The sequence below is a fragment of the Vipera berus genome, assembly GCF_964194415.1.
Source record: "Vipera berus genome assembly, chromosome: 9".
Classification (NCBI taxonomy): domain Eukaryota; kingdom Metazoa; phylum Chordata; class Lepidosauria; order Squamata; family Viperidae; genus Vipera; species Vipera berus.
In genome coordinates, this window is record NC_138212.1 from 14,309,396 (window position 1) to 14,328,940 (window position 19,545).

General features: G+C 41.9%; 1 protein-coding gene across 1 annotated transcript; it reads right to left on the minus strand.

Moving 5' to 3' along the window:
* Positions 1-375: 375 nt before the first annotated feature.
* Positions 376-9,580, minus strand: FAM110D (family with sequence similarity 110 member D). The gene is made up of 2 exons (XM_081334949.1): positions 9,455-9,580; positions 376-3,141 (listed from the first exon to the last, which is right to left on the minus strand). Exon 2 carries the CDS (start codon positions 2,819-2,821, stop codon positions 1,781-1,783), a length of 1,041 nt encoding a protein of 346 aa, XP_081191075.1. The 5' UTR covers positions 2,822-3,141; positions 9,455-9,580; the 3' UTR covers positions 376-1,780.
* Between the last annotated feature and the right edge of the window lie 9,965 nt (positions 9,581-19,545).

The window sequence follows — 19,545 nt, forward strand, 5'->3', positions numbered from 1 at the left end:
CATTAAGACGAAGAGCTTCAGGCAAGTACAATTTTCCCCCCTTGTAAGCCAGATCATCCCTGCATGTTAGGGATGTCTGACTGTCTTTAAACCATTGATCAGTGAGGAGTTCTCACTTTATTTTCTTTACCCGGGGTCATCAGGATTAGGGGTCCTGTGATTAAAGATTAGAAACAGAGGAGGCATGGAAGGATTCTTAGAGAGTCCTTTTTGATTCCTCCCACCATCAGATTAGTGAACAGTCCAAACAGAAGGAAACACAGCTGAATAAAACCCGCACACCTCCCCTAGAAATAATTCCAGTTCGCCAGAAGTACAGGCATTATTTTTTCCCCACCTTACAGAAATCAAGGGTTATATTCTGTGGTTGCCTAGTGCTTCTCCCAGACCAGAAAATAAATTTATTTATCTATTAATCAAATTTATAGAACCATCCAACTCACAGACGGTGACTCCAGGAGACTTATAGCATTAAAAATCCACAATGTAAAACCCATAACATCAGCCTGACATTTGCTGAACCCCCTCAGAATGCTGTTTTCCCAAGGCTGGTTGGTATTGAGCAAAAGCAGATACATTTACCAACAACTTTTTAAATTACAAACACAGGGAAGCAGAAACATCTTGCAGCACAGTGAAGCAAGTCATGCAGGCTTCAGCTTAAAGGAAGAACTAGAGCCAAGCACGCTGGCCTTGAACCAAGCTATCAGGGGAAAAAAACCTTGGATGATTCAGTTATAGAACTACATTCAGAGGGTTCTGCCAACAGGAGGGGAAAATCCTTATTGCTCAGCACTTTGTTGGAGGCCTAAATGGAGCAGTGTTTAATAACCCAACCAGCCAGTGTACACAGGGGTTGTCTGTTAGCAGGATATCTGGATCATCCTTGTAGAAAAAGTGACAGGCAAAGTTAACTTTTCACTTTAAGAAACTTCACGGGCGAGTAGAGATTTGAACCAATCCTCCCTGTGTTCTCTGCTGTACCACAAAGGGTCTCAATCAATGCCAAAAAAAGGGGGGGAAATGTGTCCATCTGCTCTGGATGGCGGCAAGAAATTTCAGCCCTTAAATTAGCCTGGACACTGTATCCTTATGGCCGAGGATACCTGTAGGGAATCTTGTTCCACTTGAGGTCCTCCACTTGTTAGATTTCAATTCCCAAATTCTCAACACGGTAATTAATCATTATTAACCATGATGGTTAGACCCTGGCTGGGAAAATTTCAGTGAAAGTTCAAGGCCAACTGGTTTTTAACAGTACAGATAGCCCTCAACTTACGACCATAATTGAGCGTAACATTTCTATGCTAAGCAAGAGAGTTAAGTGAGTTGAGCCTTGTTTTATGACATTTCTTGCCACAGTTGTTAAGTGAATCACTTCAGTTGTTAAGTTAGTAACATGGCTGTTAAGTGAGTCTGTCTTCCCCATTGACTTTGCATGTCAGAAGGTTGCAAATGGGGATCACATGACTCTGGGACACTGCAACTGTCATAAATATGAGTTAGTTGCTAAGTGTCCAAATTTTGATCCTGTGATTGTGAGCATGTTGCAATGGTCATAATTGTGAAAAATGATCATAAGTCCCTTTGAATAGTCACTTAAAGGATGGTTGTAAGTCGAGGACTATCTGTATTCCTTTGAGAAAGACACATCGGGTGACAGATAGTAGCTTTTCCCTGCTGTGTTTGCCCTGGTGGGAACATTGCCATCTCCTCCAAAAACAGGACTTCCCCTCACTTGGGGTAAAGGGAGAGCCTTGGACCCCAGACCTTTATGAGTTCATACTGTAGATTCTTTGGATCTCGTTTGGGCCTGCTGACAGCTGTAAAGCCATTTAATGACACGGGCATTTCGCTCCACGACGGAGACCGTTGAAGACAGCTTGTCGCTTGGGTCTTCAGTAGACAAGGGCTCCCCACTATAGGAAAGGCCATCGTGTTCAGAACTAGCTGACCCAATGCAGAGGGAACCAGCTTCCCAGCTGCCTGGTTTGAAGCGTTCAACTCCAAGCACCTCTACCAAATTCCGGTCCAAGCCACAGTAATTAAAGAATCGTTCTTTCTCTGAAAGAGGAAGAGAATAACTCAGAGTCAGCTCTTTCTTGGCTTCTGTTTGGTAATGGCTTGAGGAAGGAAAGGGCTGGTCAACATTGAGCTGAGAGCTGGCCTGGGGTTTTTGACTAGGCTCAGACTCACAACCCACGAATCCATCTAGGAGGTCCACTGAATGTGCAGTCCTTGTGTCCTCCTTCTCTGCAGGTACCCAAACCATGGAGTTCTCTTCTTGGGTCACTTCCAGGTGTCCATCTCCAAAGAGACTCCTTGAAGGACAGTTATGATGTCCATCCCTCAGTGGACCCTGAAACAGCCACCTCATTAGGCTGTACCCTTTGCTGTTCTCCTTGTTGACCAGAGAACAGTCACGTTTTTGCCGGTAGATGACAAGTGAATCAGGCCTCAGTAGGCGCCTGCTGCCCCCTCGCCGCGCTATGGGGGACTGAGGGGAAGGGGGCTGCTTCTTGGGTCTGAGGCCATCGTGGTCTGTTGTCAAGCACTGAGGACATTCACTTTGCTGGTGGAGGGTTAGGGGTCTCCTGCAGCAAGGGGAAGACTGGGGAGTGTGGCTGAGCAGTATTGGCTCCTGACGACTGTTGATCACTTGCCGAGACTTGACATATTTGGCTTTGTCAGCCTCCAGCCTCTCCACGGCACTCGGCGTGCGCCCCCCACCACTCATCTCCAGCTGCTTACGCAAGTAGTCAGGCCCTCGTGTGAGCAGACCCAGAGGGGAAAGTCCATCTCCTGGAGAAAGAGGCCTCATTCTGTAGCCACAGTTTCAGATATTGGGCAATTTCCAAAACCAGGATGTTTTTGGTCTGCAGTAATTTCATGAACAGATTATGACTAACAGGTTAAAAAAAAATAGCAGAATTTTCTCCAACACCACACCCTAGAGAAAAGGTATATGGTTGTCCCACATGAAGATTTAGCTACTCTTCCACAATCTCTTCTGCAATGCTGGAAACCAGTTTACTTGCTTATTTGTTTCTGTTTATTAGAATTCAGCCACGCTTCCAATGAGGAGTGAAATCTTTCTGTGAAGAAAGAACACTGTTGGATGCTTGCCACTCCACAATTGTCCTAGAAGCAGAGAAGAAGATTAATGAGAATCAGAATGGTATTTTTTATCACATTGTGATTCTTGAAAGATGAGAATTGCTGGGAAATACACAATTAATCAGCAGTGAATAATATTTTGGTGGGTTGTTTTTTTTAAAATGAAGTGAATTTTTGTTCAAGCGCTGATCTACCATCTGGGAAACTCCAATGTTCCAGCTCAAAATGGATTGGCCACAACATGCCAAATTGTAAAAAGTTTTACTCCAAGGTAATTCCCTCTTTGGTCTATGGTTTTCTGAATGTTCCTACTTAGGATAATCTTTCTTAATTATAGTTCTTGTGATGAATTGGACTTGTTAAGTTCCATAATTCCTAACCAGCATGAATAAATGATAAGGGGATTTCAGCTAAACACTAGATAGAATTCTTGATAGTGTTCAAGATTCAGTAGTGAACAGGCTGACTTAGAAAACAGTATTTCCTTTCATCAGATATTTTAAGCAAAGACTGGATCGCTATGTAACATAGTTTCCTGTGTTAGCAGGAAGCTGGACTTGACATGGGTTTTTCGAGCAGTGGCCACACCGTGTTGGCATATGGAAGAAACTTATTCCAAAAAGTAAGTAGGCCTGGACAAAAACTAAATTTGATTTCCTTTAACATCAATTACATTGGATGACAGTTTTGTGCAATTGTTAATTCTAGTCCCATCATTGGCACAAAGCCAGCTGGATGGCCTTGTGCCAGCCCTTCTCTCTCAGGACTAGCAAGAAGGCAAGAGCAAACCACTTCCAAAAATCTTGCCAAGAAAAGTGTAAGGACTTGCCCAGTCACAGAAGTCAAAACTGACTTGAAGATGCAAGAGTGAATAGATGAATCTTTCCCTTCCTGCTACATTAAATATAATCAATTATTAACAAGAATTGAAGGGCAGATCCACCACTGTATGATTGTCAGCCCTTCAATTGGCCAGATCAACAAATAGAGTCCTCACAATGATTAGAACTATCCTTTATTAAGACAGGATGTTGCAATATAACAGTATCTTACAAGCCTGACCATGTTTTCCCCTCTTATACCCCAGGGATTAAGATTCCTCCTAATAGTTTCCTTGGCTCAAAGCACGTTTTAGCGCCTTCTGCTATTGGAACAATTTCTGAATCCTTTCTCCAAGGTCATCTCTGTGGTTCCCTTGAGTGACTAACCCACCAAGTTATTCTATACTCTTCCTGGCAAATTTCATTTAGTCGGGCAATATCACTTAGATTCAGCCAAAGTCTTGACCCTGGACAAGAAGAGAAGGATTTTGTTTTTATGCTCCAAATTAAAATGCCAGATTTTCTTTTTAAACATGTTTATTCCAACATGTTCAAGACCCTCTGCAGGGCCAAGAGAAGCCCCAGAAAGATTTATTTCAGAAGAGGAAGCTTGCTGGGCAGGATATCAAATGAGTTCCACACTTTCATACAGAGGTTTCAAGAGGAAGCCAAGCAGGAAAAAATAGAGGAACTGGCGGCTTTATCTTTATTGGCTCAGCCATTCCCAGAACAAAGCAAACGCCACAAGCAAAAGTTAGCATAAAAGCTCTTCTACCCTGCTCTAGGCAACCAGTTGTATGAAGGTAGCCAAGTCTGAGGCAGGAAGATGGAGCGAGTGGGAGGTTAGAAAAGCCAGACTGGGTGTTAGGGACTTCCCTTCCGTTTCACGCAATTTGAAGTAAATCTCTGTTCCTAAAGGAGGATTGGCCTCAGGTGGACCACCATGCCTGTTTCCTCTTCATAAAGGAATGCCAGGAAATGCTGGTGATGTTTTAGGATAGGATGCCTGACTTTTTATCTAGGGGAAAAGTGGGCACGGAGAAGTTGTCTCTTTTTAGATATTGCTGAATTATAAGCTGCCAACATCTCTCATTCTTGGCAAAACTTGACTGAGCCAGTTGAGAGTCTGAGTTTATGAACAACTGGAGAGACATCCTGGGAAAGATCTTGGAAAAGTCTGGTAGGGTTCAGGATGGGTGGAAATGGTAGATCACTGATAGGATCTGATAGGCAGAATCCAACACGGCCATTGGAGGAATTCTACCATTCAGTTTCAAAGCTGCTTGCAGAAGAGTAGTTAGGTAGACAGAATGCAGTGAGTTTCTGAGATCTGAATCGGGAATCCTTTGTGTATTAACCAATCAGAATGACACGATGGAAACATCTACCTGGGAATATCCATCCAGGATGTGCCCACTGAGTTTTGCTGGGCAGAAAGAGCTACAAAAATGTCTTCCTGTTCACATTTAGGGTTTCCTGAGCCTATGGTTTTTCCACAAGAAGAGGATTTGATGCACTCTTTTGTTCTTGATATACCTCTGACTACACCTATATCCCAACCTTGACTAGTGGTAGGAATTTTGCAGTAGCATAAATAGAGAATGCCATAGACCAAATTTGTTTTTTGCTTCTTCAACAAAGGAGGAAGTCTATGCTAGGCTAGCCTTCTCCAATCTGAAGCCTTTCAGAGGTATCAGAACTATACTTCCAAGATTTACAGGTCCCTCTGATTGGGAATCCTGGGAATTGTAAACCTAAGCACATCTGGAGGATATCAGGTTGAAGAATTGCGCAATGCTGATGGAATTAAGTAAAATTATTGCGGCCTTTGCCTCTTCAGGTTATTTCCAGTTCCCCAGCCATTCACCCTTGCTAATTTTAAAGGATGAATAAATAACGAACAAAGAAGGTTGCAATGAAAAATTGCTGAGACTTTGCCTTCCTTTCCAGATATTCTCTAGTTAATCATTTGCAGAATCAGGAAGATAGTAAATGGAATTGTTACGGTGATGGGCCATAGGTCCTTTAAAAAAATGCTCCCAAATAAGATTTTCAACAATTTCTTCCTATATCTGCCACTGATCTTCTTTTTAATGGGCCTGCTCTCGTACAGAAATTAAAAATGGGAAAGATGGTAAATCAAAGAATGGCTGATATGTGAAAGAGTGCCATTGAGCTCAATAGGTAGAAGGCAATGATTTATGCCTATTTCTGCCCTTCAGTGAGTTTGCAGATGGTTATTTATATATGGAAAAGGCTATCTAATTGCACAGGAGCCAATAGATCCCTAAACTGGATTCACACCCAATATCTAGCATCTTGTAACTAACCCAGAACCATTTGGCTTTGGGAAATGAAGTTGGTACTGTCTCACTAATCCAAATAGACTGAAGAGTTCTGAAACATCTCACTTAAGCATACTTAGCCTCTTTCTACATGCAAATAACATGGATATGGGAACTGTGACACAGATTGTTAATGGAATTTAAACTTCCATGCTAATGGAAAGATTATATTTTGGGAGAGAGCTATTGTCACGGACATAGGTTTTCCTGTTGGAATCATGCTATTGCTTAATATCTAAGATTTTTTTTAAAAAATGAAACAATTTTAACATGAGATGTTCTACACCAGGGGTGTCAAACTGTCGGCCTGCGGGCTGGATGCATCATAGCAAAACCGCGCCCAACCCATTGCCGGCAATGGCAAAAAAGTTGTGATAGGTTGTGACACATCATGTGACGTTGCGAGTTTGACACCCCTGTTCTATATGCAAAACCAATATTCAGTCATTCAGCTGTTGTCCCTTCTTCTCATCTCCTTCCAAATATTTTTTTAAGGAGGCAGCTCCCCTCTCCACTTATTGTCTCATTTAAGAACTGAAGCCAGGTCGCCCAGTTCCCCAAAAGAGAATCCTATCAATTTGGCAAGATATTTAGATTGAATAGTTGTTTTACTTGTCTAAGATTCATTATCTCTTGGCTTCTAATCCAGCACCTTAATCATTGCCCCAACTGGCTCTTAGTGGAGATCACCTCTTTCCTCACATTACTAATATTCGTGTGCGGGACAAATGAAAGGAAAGAGTCAAAGCATTTTAGTATGTGTGTCAACTCTGGAATGAACTTGGCTGCAGCCATCTTTCTCTTCATTCTAGGTTGCCACATAGAACTGTCAGAACCATGACAATATGGGGCGAAAATTATTTCAAGTACAGAGCTGGATTGCCAATACTTGGGGTGCAAAAATTAGTTGACACTTAGATGGCTACAAACAGTTCGAACGGGTCTTCAAACCTGGCCCTTTTATGACTTGTGGACTCCAACTCCCAGAATTCCTGAGCCAGCCATGCTGAGGGGAAAGGGAGAAGTTTCCAAGCTGAGTCATGCTGGTTCAGGAATTCTGGGAGTTGAAGTCCACGAGTCATAAAAGAGCCAAGGTTGCCTACACCTGATCTAGAATAACATCCTATCTCAAGCGTTATAAGGTAAAGGTAAAGGTTCCCCCGCACATGCATGCTAGTCGTTTCTGACTCTAGGGGCCGGTGCTCATCTCTGTTTCAAAGCCAAAGAGCCAGCGCTTGTCCAAGGACGTCTCCGTGGTCATGTGGCCGGCATGACTAGACGCCAAAGGCGCACGGAACGCTGTTACCTTCCCACCGTAGTGGTCCCTATTTTTCTACTTGCATTTTTACGTGCTTTCGAACTGCTAGGTTGGCAGAAGCTGGGACGAGTAACAGGTGCTCACTCTGTTACGCGGCACTCGGGATTCGACCCACCAAACTGCTGACCATCAGATCGACAAGCTCAGCGTCCTAACCCACTGAGCCACCGCGTCCCTTTGAGCCACTGCGTCCCAAGCGTTATAGACCTAATCAAATATTGTTTGCTTCCACTTGTGGGGACAAACCAAAGTTTCTCCTTGTTGGAACTGGGCATCCCTGGTGAGGTACTGCTGTCCAAAGACAGTTTCTCTGGTGATCCTAACCAAAAAGGCAGCTTGGCTCACTTACTCTCTCTTTCTTGAAGCGTGGCTCACTGACAGGTAAGAGGAACCCCATAAAAATCCTCCGTCCTCCCAAATTAAAACTATCACTGATGTTCTTGTGTTCTTTAGTAGTATATCCAAAAGTCATAGCGACCTCAGTTTCTTATGAGACCTGGTGATCTTGCTATCATGTAATGTATGGAAGGGCTTCAAAAGAAGCCCATGTCATGACTCCTCTCCTCAAGAAGCTAGCTTTCCCTAAGACCTGTGGATCTGAGGAAGAGGATTTACAAAACCAGCTAGAAAACGAATTTCTATTGAACTTTTGCCTCTTCAATCCACAGCTATAAATAAACCTGTCTGGTACTAGCAATCTCCTTCCACTCTGGGCCACACCCTCCAAATTTGGAGGTTTAAGTACAGACCTCACCAAATGGGATACATATGCCCAGAAGCCAAACACCGCACCAGCCACAGGAGACTCCTCCAAAGGCTTATTTTGAACTGTCACTTGCTCACCAGAGGAAACACACCAACACAGTCTCAAGAGGTGGCACTCAGACAAGAATCTTGTGCTATTTGGGGGGTTATCTACCCCAAACTGATGCCTTCTGGATGTGTGGATTGCCTTCTGCCCCCTCGGCTTGATCCTCAGGCCTGCTTCCCTTTCAGTGAACAACAGCATCCATCACACTTCACTGTATCTAAGGATGATGGATATTATAATCCAAGGCATGTGTAAGATGCACGGTTGTGGGCAGTTATGCTATGGATCTGATGGATTTATTATGATAGAAGTCTACTAAAGTCCACTTTGAGAAAGCCTATCTTGAAGTCTACAAGATTAGGATCTAGTCTGCCTAAATTTCTGTCAGCCAAAACATTACCTGGGTGAATGAATATATAACATTGTACAAAAATATCACATTAAATGGTAAAAAAAAAGGTAAAGATTTCCCCTGCCAGTCATGTTTCACTCTACCCATGACCTTTACTTTATGGAATTAAAACAACCGCTGGGGTTTACAAGGCATCCTGAAGCGGACTGATTAGGTTCATAAAACACACCAAATTATAAAGCTGCCAACCACATTCTCACCTACCATACCATGTTAAGCCTAGACGGATACATAACCAGGAAAGGGGTTTCTTTCTCCCCACCACAGTTGAGCACTAAAAGGCACACAGAGAGATGCCTGAAAAGTATTTTGATTTTCTCTTTGAACCTAAATTGACAGTCTACCCCAGTGTTTCTCAACTTTGGCAACTTTCTAGAAGTTTGGCTTCAACTCCCAGAATTCCCCATCCTGCACAGCTGACTGGGAATGCTGGGAGCTGAAGTCCACACATCTTAAAACTGCCAAGGTTGGCTGGTGTACAGTAATTAATTCAAATGAAATGGAAGGGAATTCATAGCCAGTAGAATCATTAGCAAAAGCCAAGGGAAGGCCAATTCCAGAACAGCTGTTCTCTAATCTGGGGGTCGCCCAATATGGTAACCTGGTAACCAGGTCTGTTTATGGACTCACCTTCTGCTCCCCTTTAAAAGCATGACAGCATCTTCAATAACATCCGAGCGCCAGAAGATTTTGGGGCAAGCAAGGGAAGTGAACTCTGTGCGGCCAGCCGGCAGCTGGTCTGCCTGCTGTATATACAGGCTGTCAAGACAGGAAAACGCTAATCCACACCCTCCTCGGTCTTAACCCCTTCTGAACCACGTTGTTCCAACAGCCTGCTTTTGACCCCCTTCGCCCAATGCGTTTCATATTTTTGCCAAAGCCTTCATTTTGTGCTGTTTGGAACAGAAAAACACAGACCTTAAAACGGGTTTCTTCATCAGGAAAGCATGTTGATGCACGTGTGTGTGTGTGTGTGTGTGTGTGTTTTGATTTTGTATTTCCTGCGCCTATAATTTAGATGCAAGTTTTGTAAACTTAGTTAGATTCTGATGGAGCAAAGTGGCCATGCCATCAGCTTGGTACAGCCAAGAATTCATTTGATGGTCTCAGTCTTCCGATCTGCAGTATGGGAATGATAAGAGCAGCCTCCCTGGGCTCTTTAATGATAAAAGGAGCTGTATGCCTTGGTTATTGAAATATTCTGAAGATGTCAAAATGCACTAATTCAGTCCTTTGTAGACTAATTCCAGAGGGTGGCCACAGAAACGGAGACAAAGTGGGATCTCTGCTATCTACAAATTTGCCCTTAAGGTAATAAAAGAAAATACTACTAAGCTAAATATAAAGTTTTTTTAAAAATCCCCAGCACTTAAATTAAGTCTGAGGCTACTCAGCAGCCATGGAACACAGCTTACCAGTTTTTTTAAAAAAAGGAAATTCATGGAGGATAGAACGGAGTAACCTGCAAGTGTTGTTTTGCTGGTTGCTATTGTTAGGTCAGAGAACTGAATGTAATACACCTGTCTGCTGCTTTTGTTAAATTCTACCTTCAGGAGTGTTCAGGAGCTCGCCCAGATGCTTGCAGAAGTCATGTCCTCAGCATTTTGGAAATAAAATACACAACACCAAGCCTGAACTTGAAAGCTCCAAATTACATCATTCATGGCACCATATTCGTAACCTTGATCAGTGTTTCTCAACTGTAGCAACTTAAGATACGTGGACTTCAAAACCCATCCTTCCCCAGCCAACTCCCATCATTCCCCAGGGAGCATGCTGGCTAGGGTATTATGGGAATTGAAATCCATACCTCTTAAAGTTGCCAAGATTGAGAATTACAATCTTGTAATTCAAGGAAGTCAATAGGATTTATTCTCAAGGAAGGGAGGTTGCAGTTGATTAAGGGCACTACCACTCACCCCAAATCAAGACACACATCACCCCATGCTGGTTCTGGTTGTGACTAACCCGCCCCCCCCCCAGGCTCCCCAAGGACTCTCTCCAGTCAACCAATAACAGAACCCATTAAATGAACTTGACCCAGCACCCCACTCCTGTCCATATGGTTATCTATAGTGGGTTATCCATGGAATCACTATGGGGCAGGCTGACAAATTATCATGATGCAACCAGCCAAAGAGATGAATTTGGAGAAGCTATGCCATGAGGAAGTTTACTTACTAACTTACCAACTTACCTGTTTATTTCCTTTCTTATTTTCATAAATAAGGTGTTGAGCCTATGTGTAACACTCTTCTCTCCCTATTTTCCCCACAATAACCCTGTGAGGTTATATTGATCGATGTGTGACTTGTATTTGCCTATTTATTATGTTTTATGGTTTTAATCTGGTTTCAGTTTGATTTTAATAGGATTATATTTTTTATTGACATCTGTATCTCATGGGGGTGGGGGGTTGGCATGATTTTTTTAATTCTATGTGTCGTCCAGAGTCACCAGTGTGATGTGGGTGGCTATACAAATCAAATCAGATCAATAAATAAAAACATGGACAATGAAAGAAGCATGAAAAAGAAACTCCATCTTATCTCCCTGGGATGCAAGAAGCAGGGAGGGGGAAACACAATCAGGATTTCAAGATTCTGAATCTCAATAAGGAAGAGTTCCAGTCATTCTCCTGGAGTTTGTTTCCTAACTAGTTCTGTTTCAGAAGAGTAACACATGGTACTATTCCCCCCCTCACACACACACACTCCCTACAAAGCTCCCTGTGTTCAGAAGACAATGCAGGCAGTCCTTGTGAAGCAAGGTGGTTTTTAAGCAAGCCACGCCTGTTTTTACCATCCTTTTTTGGCCACCGTTGGTTTTTTTTTTAAATCCCATTTATATCCCGCCCTTCTCCAAAGACTCAGGGCGGCTTACAATCTAAAGCACAAATCAATGTGCTTAGCAATAAATGAATCACTGCAGTTGTTAAGTTAATCATACGGTCATTAAGTAAATCCAGCTTCTCCCGTTGGCTTTGCTTGTCATAAGTCAGCTGGGAAGGCCGCAAATGGTGATAACATAACACCACCACCCCCATTCTGCAGCCATCATAAATACATGCTGGTTGCCAATTGCCCAAATTTTGATCACATGACCATGAGGATGCTGCAATGCTTCTAAGTGAGAAGGACTTCTTAAAAGTCTAAGTCACTTTTTTCAGTGCCTTTGTAACTTTGAACAGTCGCTAAACAAATGGTTATAAGTCAAGAATTACCCCCAAAATAGCCCAATTTGTTGATGGAGATTATGGGGGTTGAGTGTGGGAAACTCCCATCAATGAGAAAACAACACAATCCAGGCTTCAGGAAGTTCCAGCTTCTCATGCTGAAAACTGGCATTTTTAAAAACTTTTTTAAAACTTCATCTAGAATTGAACTAAAATCAGGTTACAGCCCAGTCTTGACCACTATGGACTTGGTATTATGGGTCACTATCTTTAACAAGAAAGCCAATAACTCCATCTTGGGCAACTGATTTTGAGAATCACAGAGAAGGAGCAGCTTTGTTAATTATTCCATTTGATATTCTCCTAGTTTTACTGCCAGGAAAGGAGAAGGCACTGCCTAAGTAGTATTTTATTTTCTTTCCTGTCTCAAAGGCCAAAATAATATGGTTCAATTTGAGCATGATGTAGCTTAGATGTTCGTGAGGGTACAGAATTTTAGCCTTCAAAACTGGTACTGGGAAAAAAAATATTGGGGCAAAGTTTCAGTAACAAAATAGTCTTAATGCTAAGGGATCTAACCACTGGGAGTTTGGACGAGGAAAAAATAGACCACTGGTTTTATTTTATTTTAACATGTCTAAAAAAACATAAACATGGGGGGGGGAGAAATCAAAACACAAAAAGGAAGAACAATACAAAGAACATTTTTTTTACAAACTATCAATACATAACACTACTCATTGTTGACTCTTGACCACTGTGTGGACTAGTCCCTGTGGGGTTTTTTGGTAAGATAACTGCATGAAGTGATTTGCCATTGCCTTCTTCCAAGGGCTGAGAGAATGACTGGCCCAAGGACATCCAGCTAGCTTTGTGCCTAAGGCAACTAGAATTCATGATCTGTAGCCTGGGGCCTTAACCACTACACCAAAATGGAGTACAACAAACTACTCCACATTTTAAAATTTCTATTTATGGAACTTTCCTGCAATAACAGGATCATGGAATGAATGGATTGCTGCAGATTATCTAGTTTAAGCTCTGCTCAGTTTAGAAAATGCAAAACTGGGGCTACAACAACAGAAGACTTATCTACTTTGATTTGAAGACCTGTTCATGAAACCCATGAATTTACTTAATGTCTTTGATTTCTAAGGAGATCAACCCACCATTTCAAGGCACTTCCATACCCCTCAAAAGTAGTTTGATATCAAGATCCAAGAATGAGAAGCAAAACATTTTCAAGGAAAAACCCAGGAAAATCCAACTGCCTTTTGAAAAGCACCTTTGGGACAACCATGACCCCGATGACTAAGAATCTCCATAGACAAGGTCTACTTACCTTGATAGGTGGGGAATATTATTGGTTAATTTTGTCCAGCTGGTCAATATGAAAGTGCAAAGAATAACATTCAGACAATACCCTGCCCCATATACTATAGTTTTAATTCGTGTTGTGTGTCTGCTTGATGATTTACTCAAGTAACAATCAATCGCTATGAGGGGATGATGCAAAGCTGCCAAGGGACCATTCCTTCCTTGCATTTAAAGAGGACAACTGAATTTCTATCAGGGAGAAGTGAAAGGAGCCAGATGGTAGGTTGAGGCAACTGTTCCCACCACCAGGAGAACAGTGTTCACAATCTCTACAGCAGGGGTCCTCAACCTTGGCAACTTTTAAGACTTGTGGACTTCAATTCTCAGAATTCCTCAGCGAGTCTTAAAGTTGCCAAGGTTAAGGACCCCTGCTCTACAGAAATGCAATAGTTCAAGCTGAAAAACCAAATTGGCTGCTACTTTAAACATGCTGCAGCTGAACCAGGTCCTAAACTGACTTTGCTACCAGACCAGACGGTCAATGAGGTAAGATTAGACATGCTTGAGCTGACTCAGAACTGACAGAAAGATCCTATGAGGAAGTGCCCTTGATTGCAACAAAACCAACAAATTCTTGTGACATCTTAAAAACAAGCATATATTATGGGATGGCACAACACACAACCTTCTCCGAACTGACCATTTCTAGAGAAGTCTGCATTTACATCTATCCTACCAAGAAGAGGAATCCAGCCCAAATGGAAAGCATCAGGTTAGAGAAAGTCAAGGATTTTAATGGACCAGCATCCAGTTGATCTCATGCATACGTTCAGTGGTAATCTTTGTTTGGCACTAACAGAGTTAAAAACTGGAACATCCTTATTCTCGCTGCCTACACAGCCAAGAGGAAGTTTGGGTCACACTCTTTCCTGAGGAGATTTAAATTGCAGGAAGCCACAAGAGAAACTTAGAGAAAAGCCAGGGGTTATTTTTGTGGCTAATCTTCTGTTGCACAGAATGCTGTTTCTTTTTTAAGAAAAATGGAAAGGAGGTTTTCCCTTGCTTTCCCACCCATATGCAACAACACCGGTTCCGCAGGGGGAGCAGACAGCAGCAACCACTTGGAAAATAACATACTTGGGGGGGGATCATAAAGAGGGAGGCCCAGAACAGAGAGAAATAGTTAGACAACAACACACAGCAGTCACAAAACAGACTCTCTTCCAGCATGATTTATAGGATTGTCATGCAGGTTTTATAAATATGAAATTTATTCATCAAATTTGGAGACCCTGCATCTCCCTCAGAGAGTAAGTAGTTCAGCCATTAAGAAAGATGTTAGTAAGGACAGGAGAAATCTGGGTTGAAGTACATTATAAAGCAGGACAAGAAGCAACGGATGGAAACTAGTCAAGGAGAGAAGCAACCTAGAACTAAGGAGAAACTTCCTGACAGTTAGAACAATTAACCATTGGAACAACCTGCCTCCAGAAGCTGTGAATGCTCCAACACTGGAAGTTTTTAAGAAGAGACTGGCCAGCCACTTGTCTGAAATGGTATAAGGTTTCCTGCCTGAGCAGGGGGTTGGACTAGATGACCTCCAAGGTCCCTTCCAACTTTATTATTATTATTATTATAAGATGCAGAATTTCCTTTGGGGCCATCGCTCTTTCGGTCAGCCTATCTCACCAGGTGGCTGTTGCAGGGTTAAAAATGGAGGGTGATCTCCATCTAGGCACCTCTGAGAACTTCACTTCCATTTTCCTTCAAGGTGCCCGCTCTCCAGTGCAAAAGCTGTGAAACTACAGTTCAGGAAGAAAAGCAGTGAAAGGGAAATGAGCTTTTCCACAGCAAGCAAGCAAAACTAAGTCTGGAAGTGAGGACACAGTGCTGAAGTGGCCAGCCAGAGAAGCGTAAACAAGAATTTTAAATATCTTGTTTCTGAGAACTCTTTTGATGTGAATCGTCTCAGTTCCCAGTCATTTTTCATGTTATTTTGGGAAGAGCAAAGATTAACAGAGGCAGAACAGAGTAACAATTTGCAGTATTGTGAATGCCATAGAAAGGGATTTAAGGAATGGGTTGAAGTATAAGTCCAAGTCTCTAGAAAAGCAAAGTTTCTCATCCTTGGCCACTTTAAGATGTGTGAACTTCACCTCCCAGAATTCCCCAACCAGTCATACTGAGGAATTCTGGGAGTTGAAATCCATATGTCTTAATGTTACCAAGGTTGGTAAACTTTGCTTCTAGAGCAGGAGTCTCCAAACTTTAAGACTTGGTCCCTTCTAAATCTTTTCAGACAACAGTTTAAGTTTTTGGATTCTGTAAATTGTCGTCATATTTTCCTGCCTTATCTATAAAGAATTTAGAAGCTGAATTAAAACAGTTGTCTTAGCTACCTATGTATCCGCAGGCAGTCCTTGATTTACAACCATTCATTTAGTTCGAACTTACAACGGCCCTGAAAAAAGTGTCTTATGACTGGTTTTCATACCTACAACTGTTGCAGCATCCCCATGGTCACATGATTAAAATTTGGGCACTGGGCAACTGGCATATATTTATGACACTTGCACTGTCCTGGGGTCATGTGATCACCTTTTGTAAACTTCCCAGCTGGCTTCTAACAAGCAAAATCAGTTGGGGGAAGCCAGATTTGCTTAATGACCGCATGATTCACTTAATGACTGTGGGGGAAAGGTGTAAAATGGGGTGCAACTCACTTAACTGTGGTCGTAAGTTGAAGACTACCTGTGTCACACACTTGTATATCTGCCTCATAATATTATTTCATTTATTTTTCATACTCTTGTGATGATTCTGAGTTGTCGATTCCTGGAATCAAAGAATAACTTGCACGGTGACCTGTGGAATTTTAAACAGTGGAAACTTGTTTTTCCTTTTTTAAAAGAAGTTTATCATTTTGGGACACTGTGTTTAGTCACCAAACTGCTTTCCCCCCTGAATTGTATGATGCATTCAAGAGGTCATAACACAGAGAAAGCCTCAATCTAGAAAGTCCAATGTGGAATGTTCAGTCTCTGATAATGTGTCGACACTGGAAAGCCGAGTACCAAATTTATTTTATAATAACAACAAAGGAAATTTTATCCCAGGGCAGTTTTGGAGACAAATGGCAGGATATGTAGTATTTCTCTTAGAATTGTTGCCAAGTACCATGCCCATCTTAATGTTAAATTTCAACTTAACATTAAGAAAACCAAGATCATGGCATCCGGCCCTCTCAATTCCTGGCAAATAGATGGGGAAGAAATGCAGGTAGTGACAGATTTTATTTTCCTGGGCTCCAAGATCACTGCAGAGGGGGACTGCAGCCAAGAAATTTAAAGACACTTGCTCCTGGGGAGGAAAGCCGTGGCTAATCTAGACAGCACACTAAAAAGCAGAGACATCACCCTGTCAACAAAAGTGCGTATAGTCAAGGCTATGGTCTTCCCAGTTGCAATGTATGGCAGTGAAAGCTGGACCATAAGAAAGGCTGAATGCCAAAGAATTGAAGCCTTTGAACTCTGGTGCTGGAGAAGACTCCTGCGAGTCCCTTGGACTGCAAGGCGATGAAACTGGTCAGTCCTAGATGAGATCAACCCTGACTGCTCTTTAGAAGGCCAGATCCTGAAGCTAAAACTCAAATACTTTGGCCACCTAATGAGAAGGAAGGACTCACTGGAGAAGAGCCTAATGCTGGGAAAGATTGAGGGCAAGAGAAGAAGGGGATGACAGAGAATGAGGTGGCTGGATGGAGTCACTGAAGCAGTAGGCGTGAGCTTAAATGGACTCCAGAAGATGGTAGAGGACAGGAAGGCCTGGAGAAACGTTGTCCATAGGGTCGCAATGGGTTGGACACGACTTCACAGCTAACAACCACCATACCCGTAAGCAAGGGATATTGTGAACTAACGCTGTTGAATTTTTCCCCCCGTTTGATATGCTTTCCAAATTAGACAGTAAAGCTAAGCCAGGGTATCATCCGTTTCCCCTCTTACAGCTCATTCCCACCATGCATTATTATATAGCAACCGAAGAGAAATGAGCCTATCTCCAATATGAAGATAAGAAAATTTTCAGAAATAAAGTCTGGTCAGAGATGCTGCTTATACAAAACATAATTTGAATAGACTAAAAGCACAGTTGGCCTATTCCAATATTCTCTGGCATACAATGTCCAGTCAGTTAAAGAGGGCGAACCTCAACAGGTCAATGCAATAATCCCATTCCACCCATGATCTGAAGCAGCTGTTATTTAAGGCATGTTACTTGTGATTCAGGAGAAATAATATTGCCACCTAGTCTTATATCAATGGGCTTAATACTTAAAAAAACATCTAAACCAGGGGCCTTCAAACTTGGCAACTTTAAGACTTGTGGACTTCAACTCCCAGAATTCGTCAGCCTGGCTGAGGAATTCTGGGAGTTGAAGTCCACAAGTCTTAAAGTTGCCAAGTTTGAAGACCCCCTTGGTCATCTCATTGTATTGGACAGCAGCAAATTATGTTGTTTAATTGTGTCTTGAGTATAGCTCTGAGTTAAAGGCAAGGGGATTGGAAAGAGATTCAGCCATCATCATAGTCTTTACAGTCCCATTGATTTACAACCATTCATTTAGGGATTGTTCAAAGTTACAATGGCAAAGGGATTTACAATAGGTCCTTGTACTTACAACCATTGCAGCATGCCCACGATCCCGTGATCAAAATTCAGGCATTTGGCATCTGGCATGTATTTATGATGGTTGCAGCATTCCAAGGTCACATGACTGCCATCTGTGACCTTCCCAGCCATCTTCCAACAAGTTATGTCAATGGGGAAGTTGGGTTCCATGATTCATTTAACAACTGCAGTGATTCACTTAAGAACTGTGGCAAAAAATGTCCTAAAATCAGGCACTATTCGCTTAACAACTTCCTTGCTTAGCAATAGAAATTCTGGTCTATCTTCATAGGTGCTATAAATCCAGCCAGCCATTACTGAAACGATATAAACCGCTTCCCATTACTATTATTTTTGACAAAGGGGTCAGATGATTCTGGAAAAGGGAATTAATCACTTCTGTGGGAAATAGCTTCCCTCCAGTCATTTACTCAGCCTTTCTCAGGAAGTGAGCCTGAACAGGATTAGGAAATAGGTTTCCTGCTTGCCAAATATGTAGTGCATTGTTTTTTCTGAAAGTTAAGATTCCCCAGCAAGACTTGTACGGGAATGACATGAATGTCAGATTTAAGAATAGGTGCCTCTGAGCATTCTGGGATATGGCGCTTGTTTTGATTATTCACTTATTATTAACTGATCACATCTGTCCTTCAGGTGAGATTGAATGCAGTTGGAGATCATCAAGCCAAGAACAATAAAATTTGAAACAAATTCTAGGGAAATGTACCACCTAGGGGGTATAAACGGTACTGCAACAATTCCCAGTTGCTATTTTCCTATCGTGTGTATTTCTGGCCAGAATTGCTCAACCCATAAATTATGAAAACTTTACTTTTGAATGATCCTCCTCCTCCTCCTCCTCCAGTTTTTGCATTAACCCAACCTGCCTAACATGCCATCTTGAAAAGCAAAAACCTCACATTTTTATCATGTCTAGAAAATAATTGATTTGGTTTGGTTACCAGTCTATTAATTTTATATGTTGTCCAGCCTGAAGAATTCTGGGGAACATCAATATTTCTCAGTTGCAGTTATCTTGGTGGAGAAAGTGTTTTTGTGTTTTTAAAAGGAATGACAATATGGCCTGTCAAAATACTGGCTCACAGGTAGCATTATAAGGTAGGCATGGGAAAGCAAGCTATGTATAAAGATCTCCAGGAAATAGACCCTAGATTTGATTATGGACACAACAGATTTCAACAGAGGATTGCACAAAGCTGTCTACATATCATCTTAAGTTATAACGTTATTTGTTTGGATTTGAACCCAGTCACTGTGATTATAAACATGGCTTATGGCTTAGAACATTGTGGATTAATAAGCTATGATTAAAATGAACCATCCAGGTTAGGGAAACTATTTACAATAGATTAAACTCATCCAGAAAACTCCTTGTAGTTTTCTTAGTAACATTATGGAAATGTTTGGCCTTTGTCTTCTTCCAAAATATTTTTCTTACAGTACTATCTAGTCTATAGTCTTCAACCCTAGTATTTTTTGGTAATCTTAAATACTAAACTGAAATTTTCTGGTTTATCCCCAATACTAACCACATCTTGCT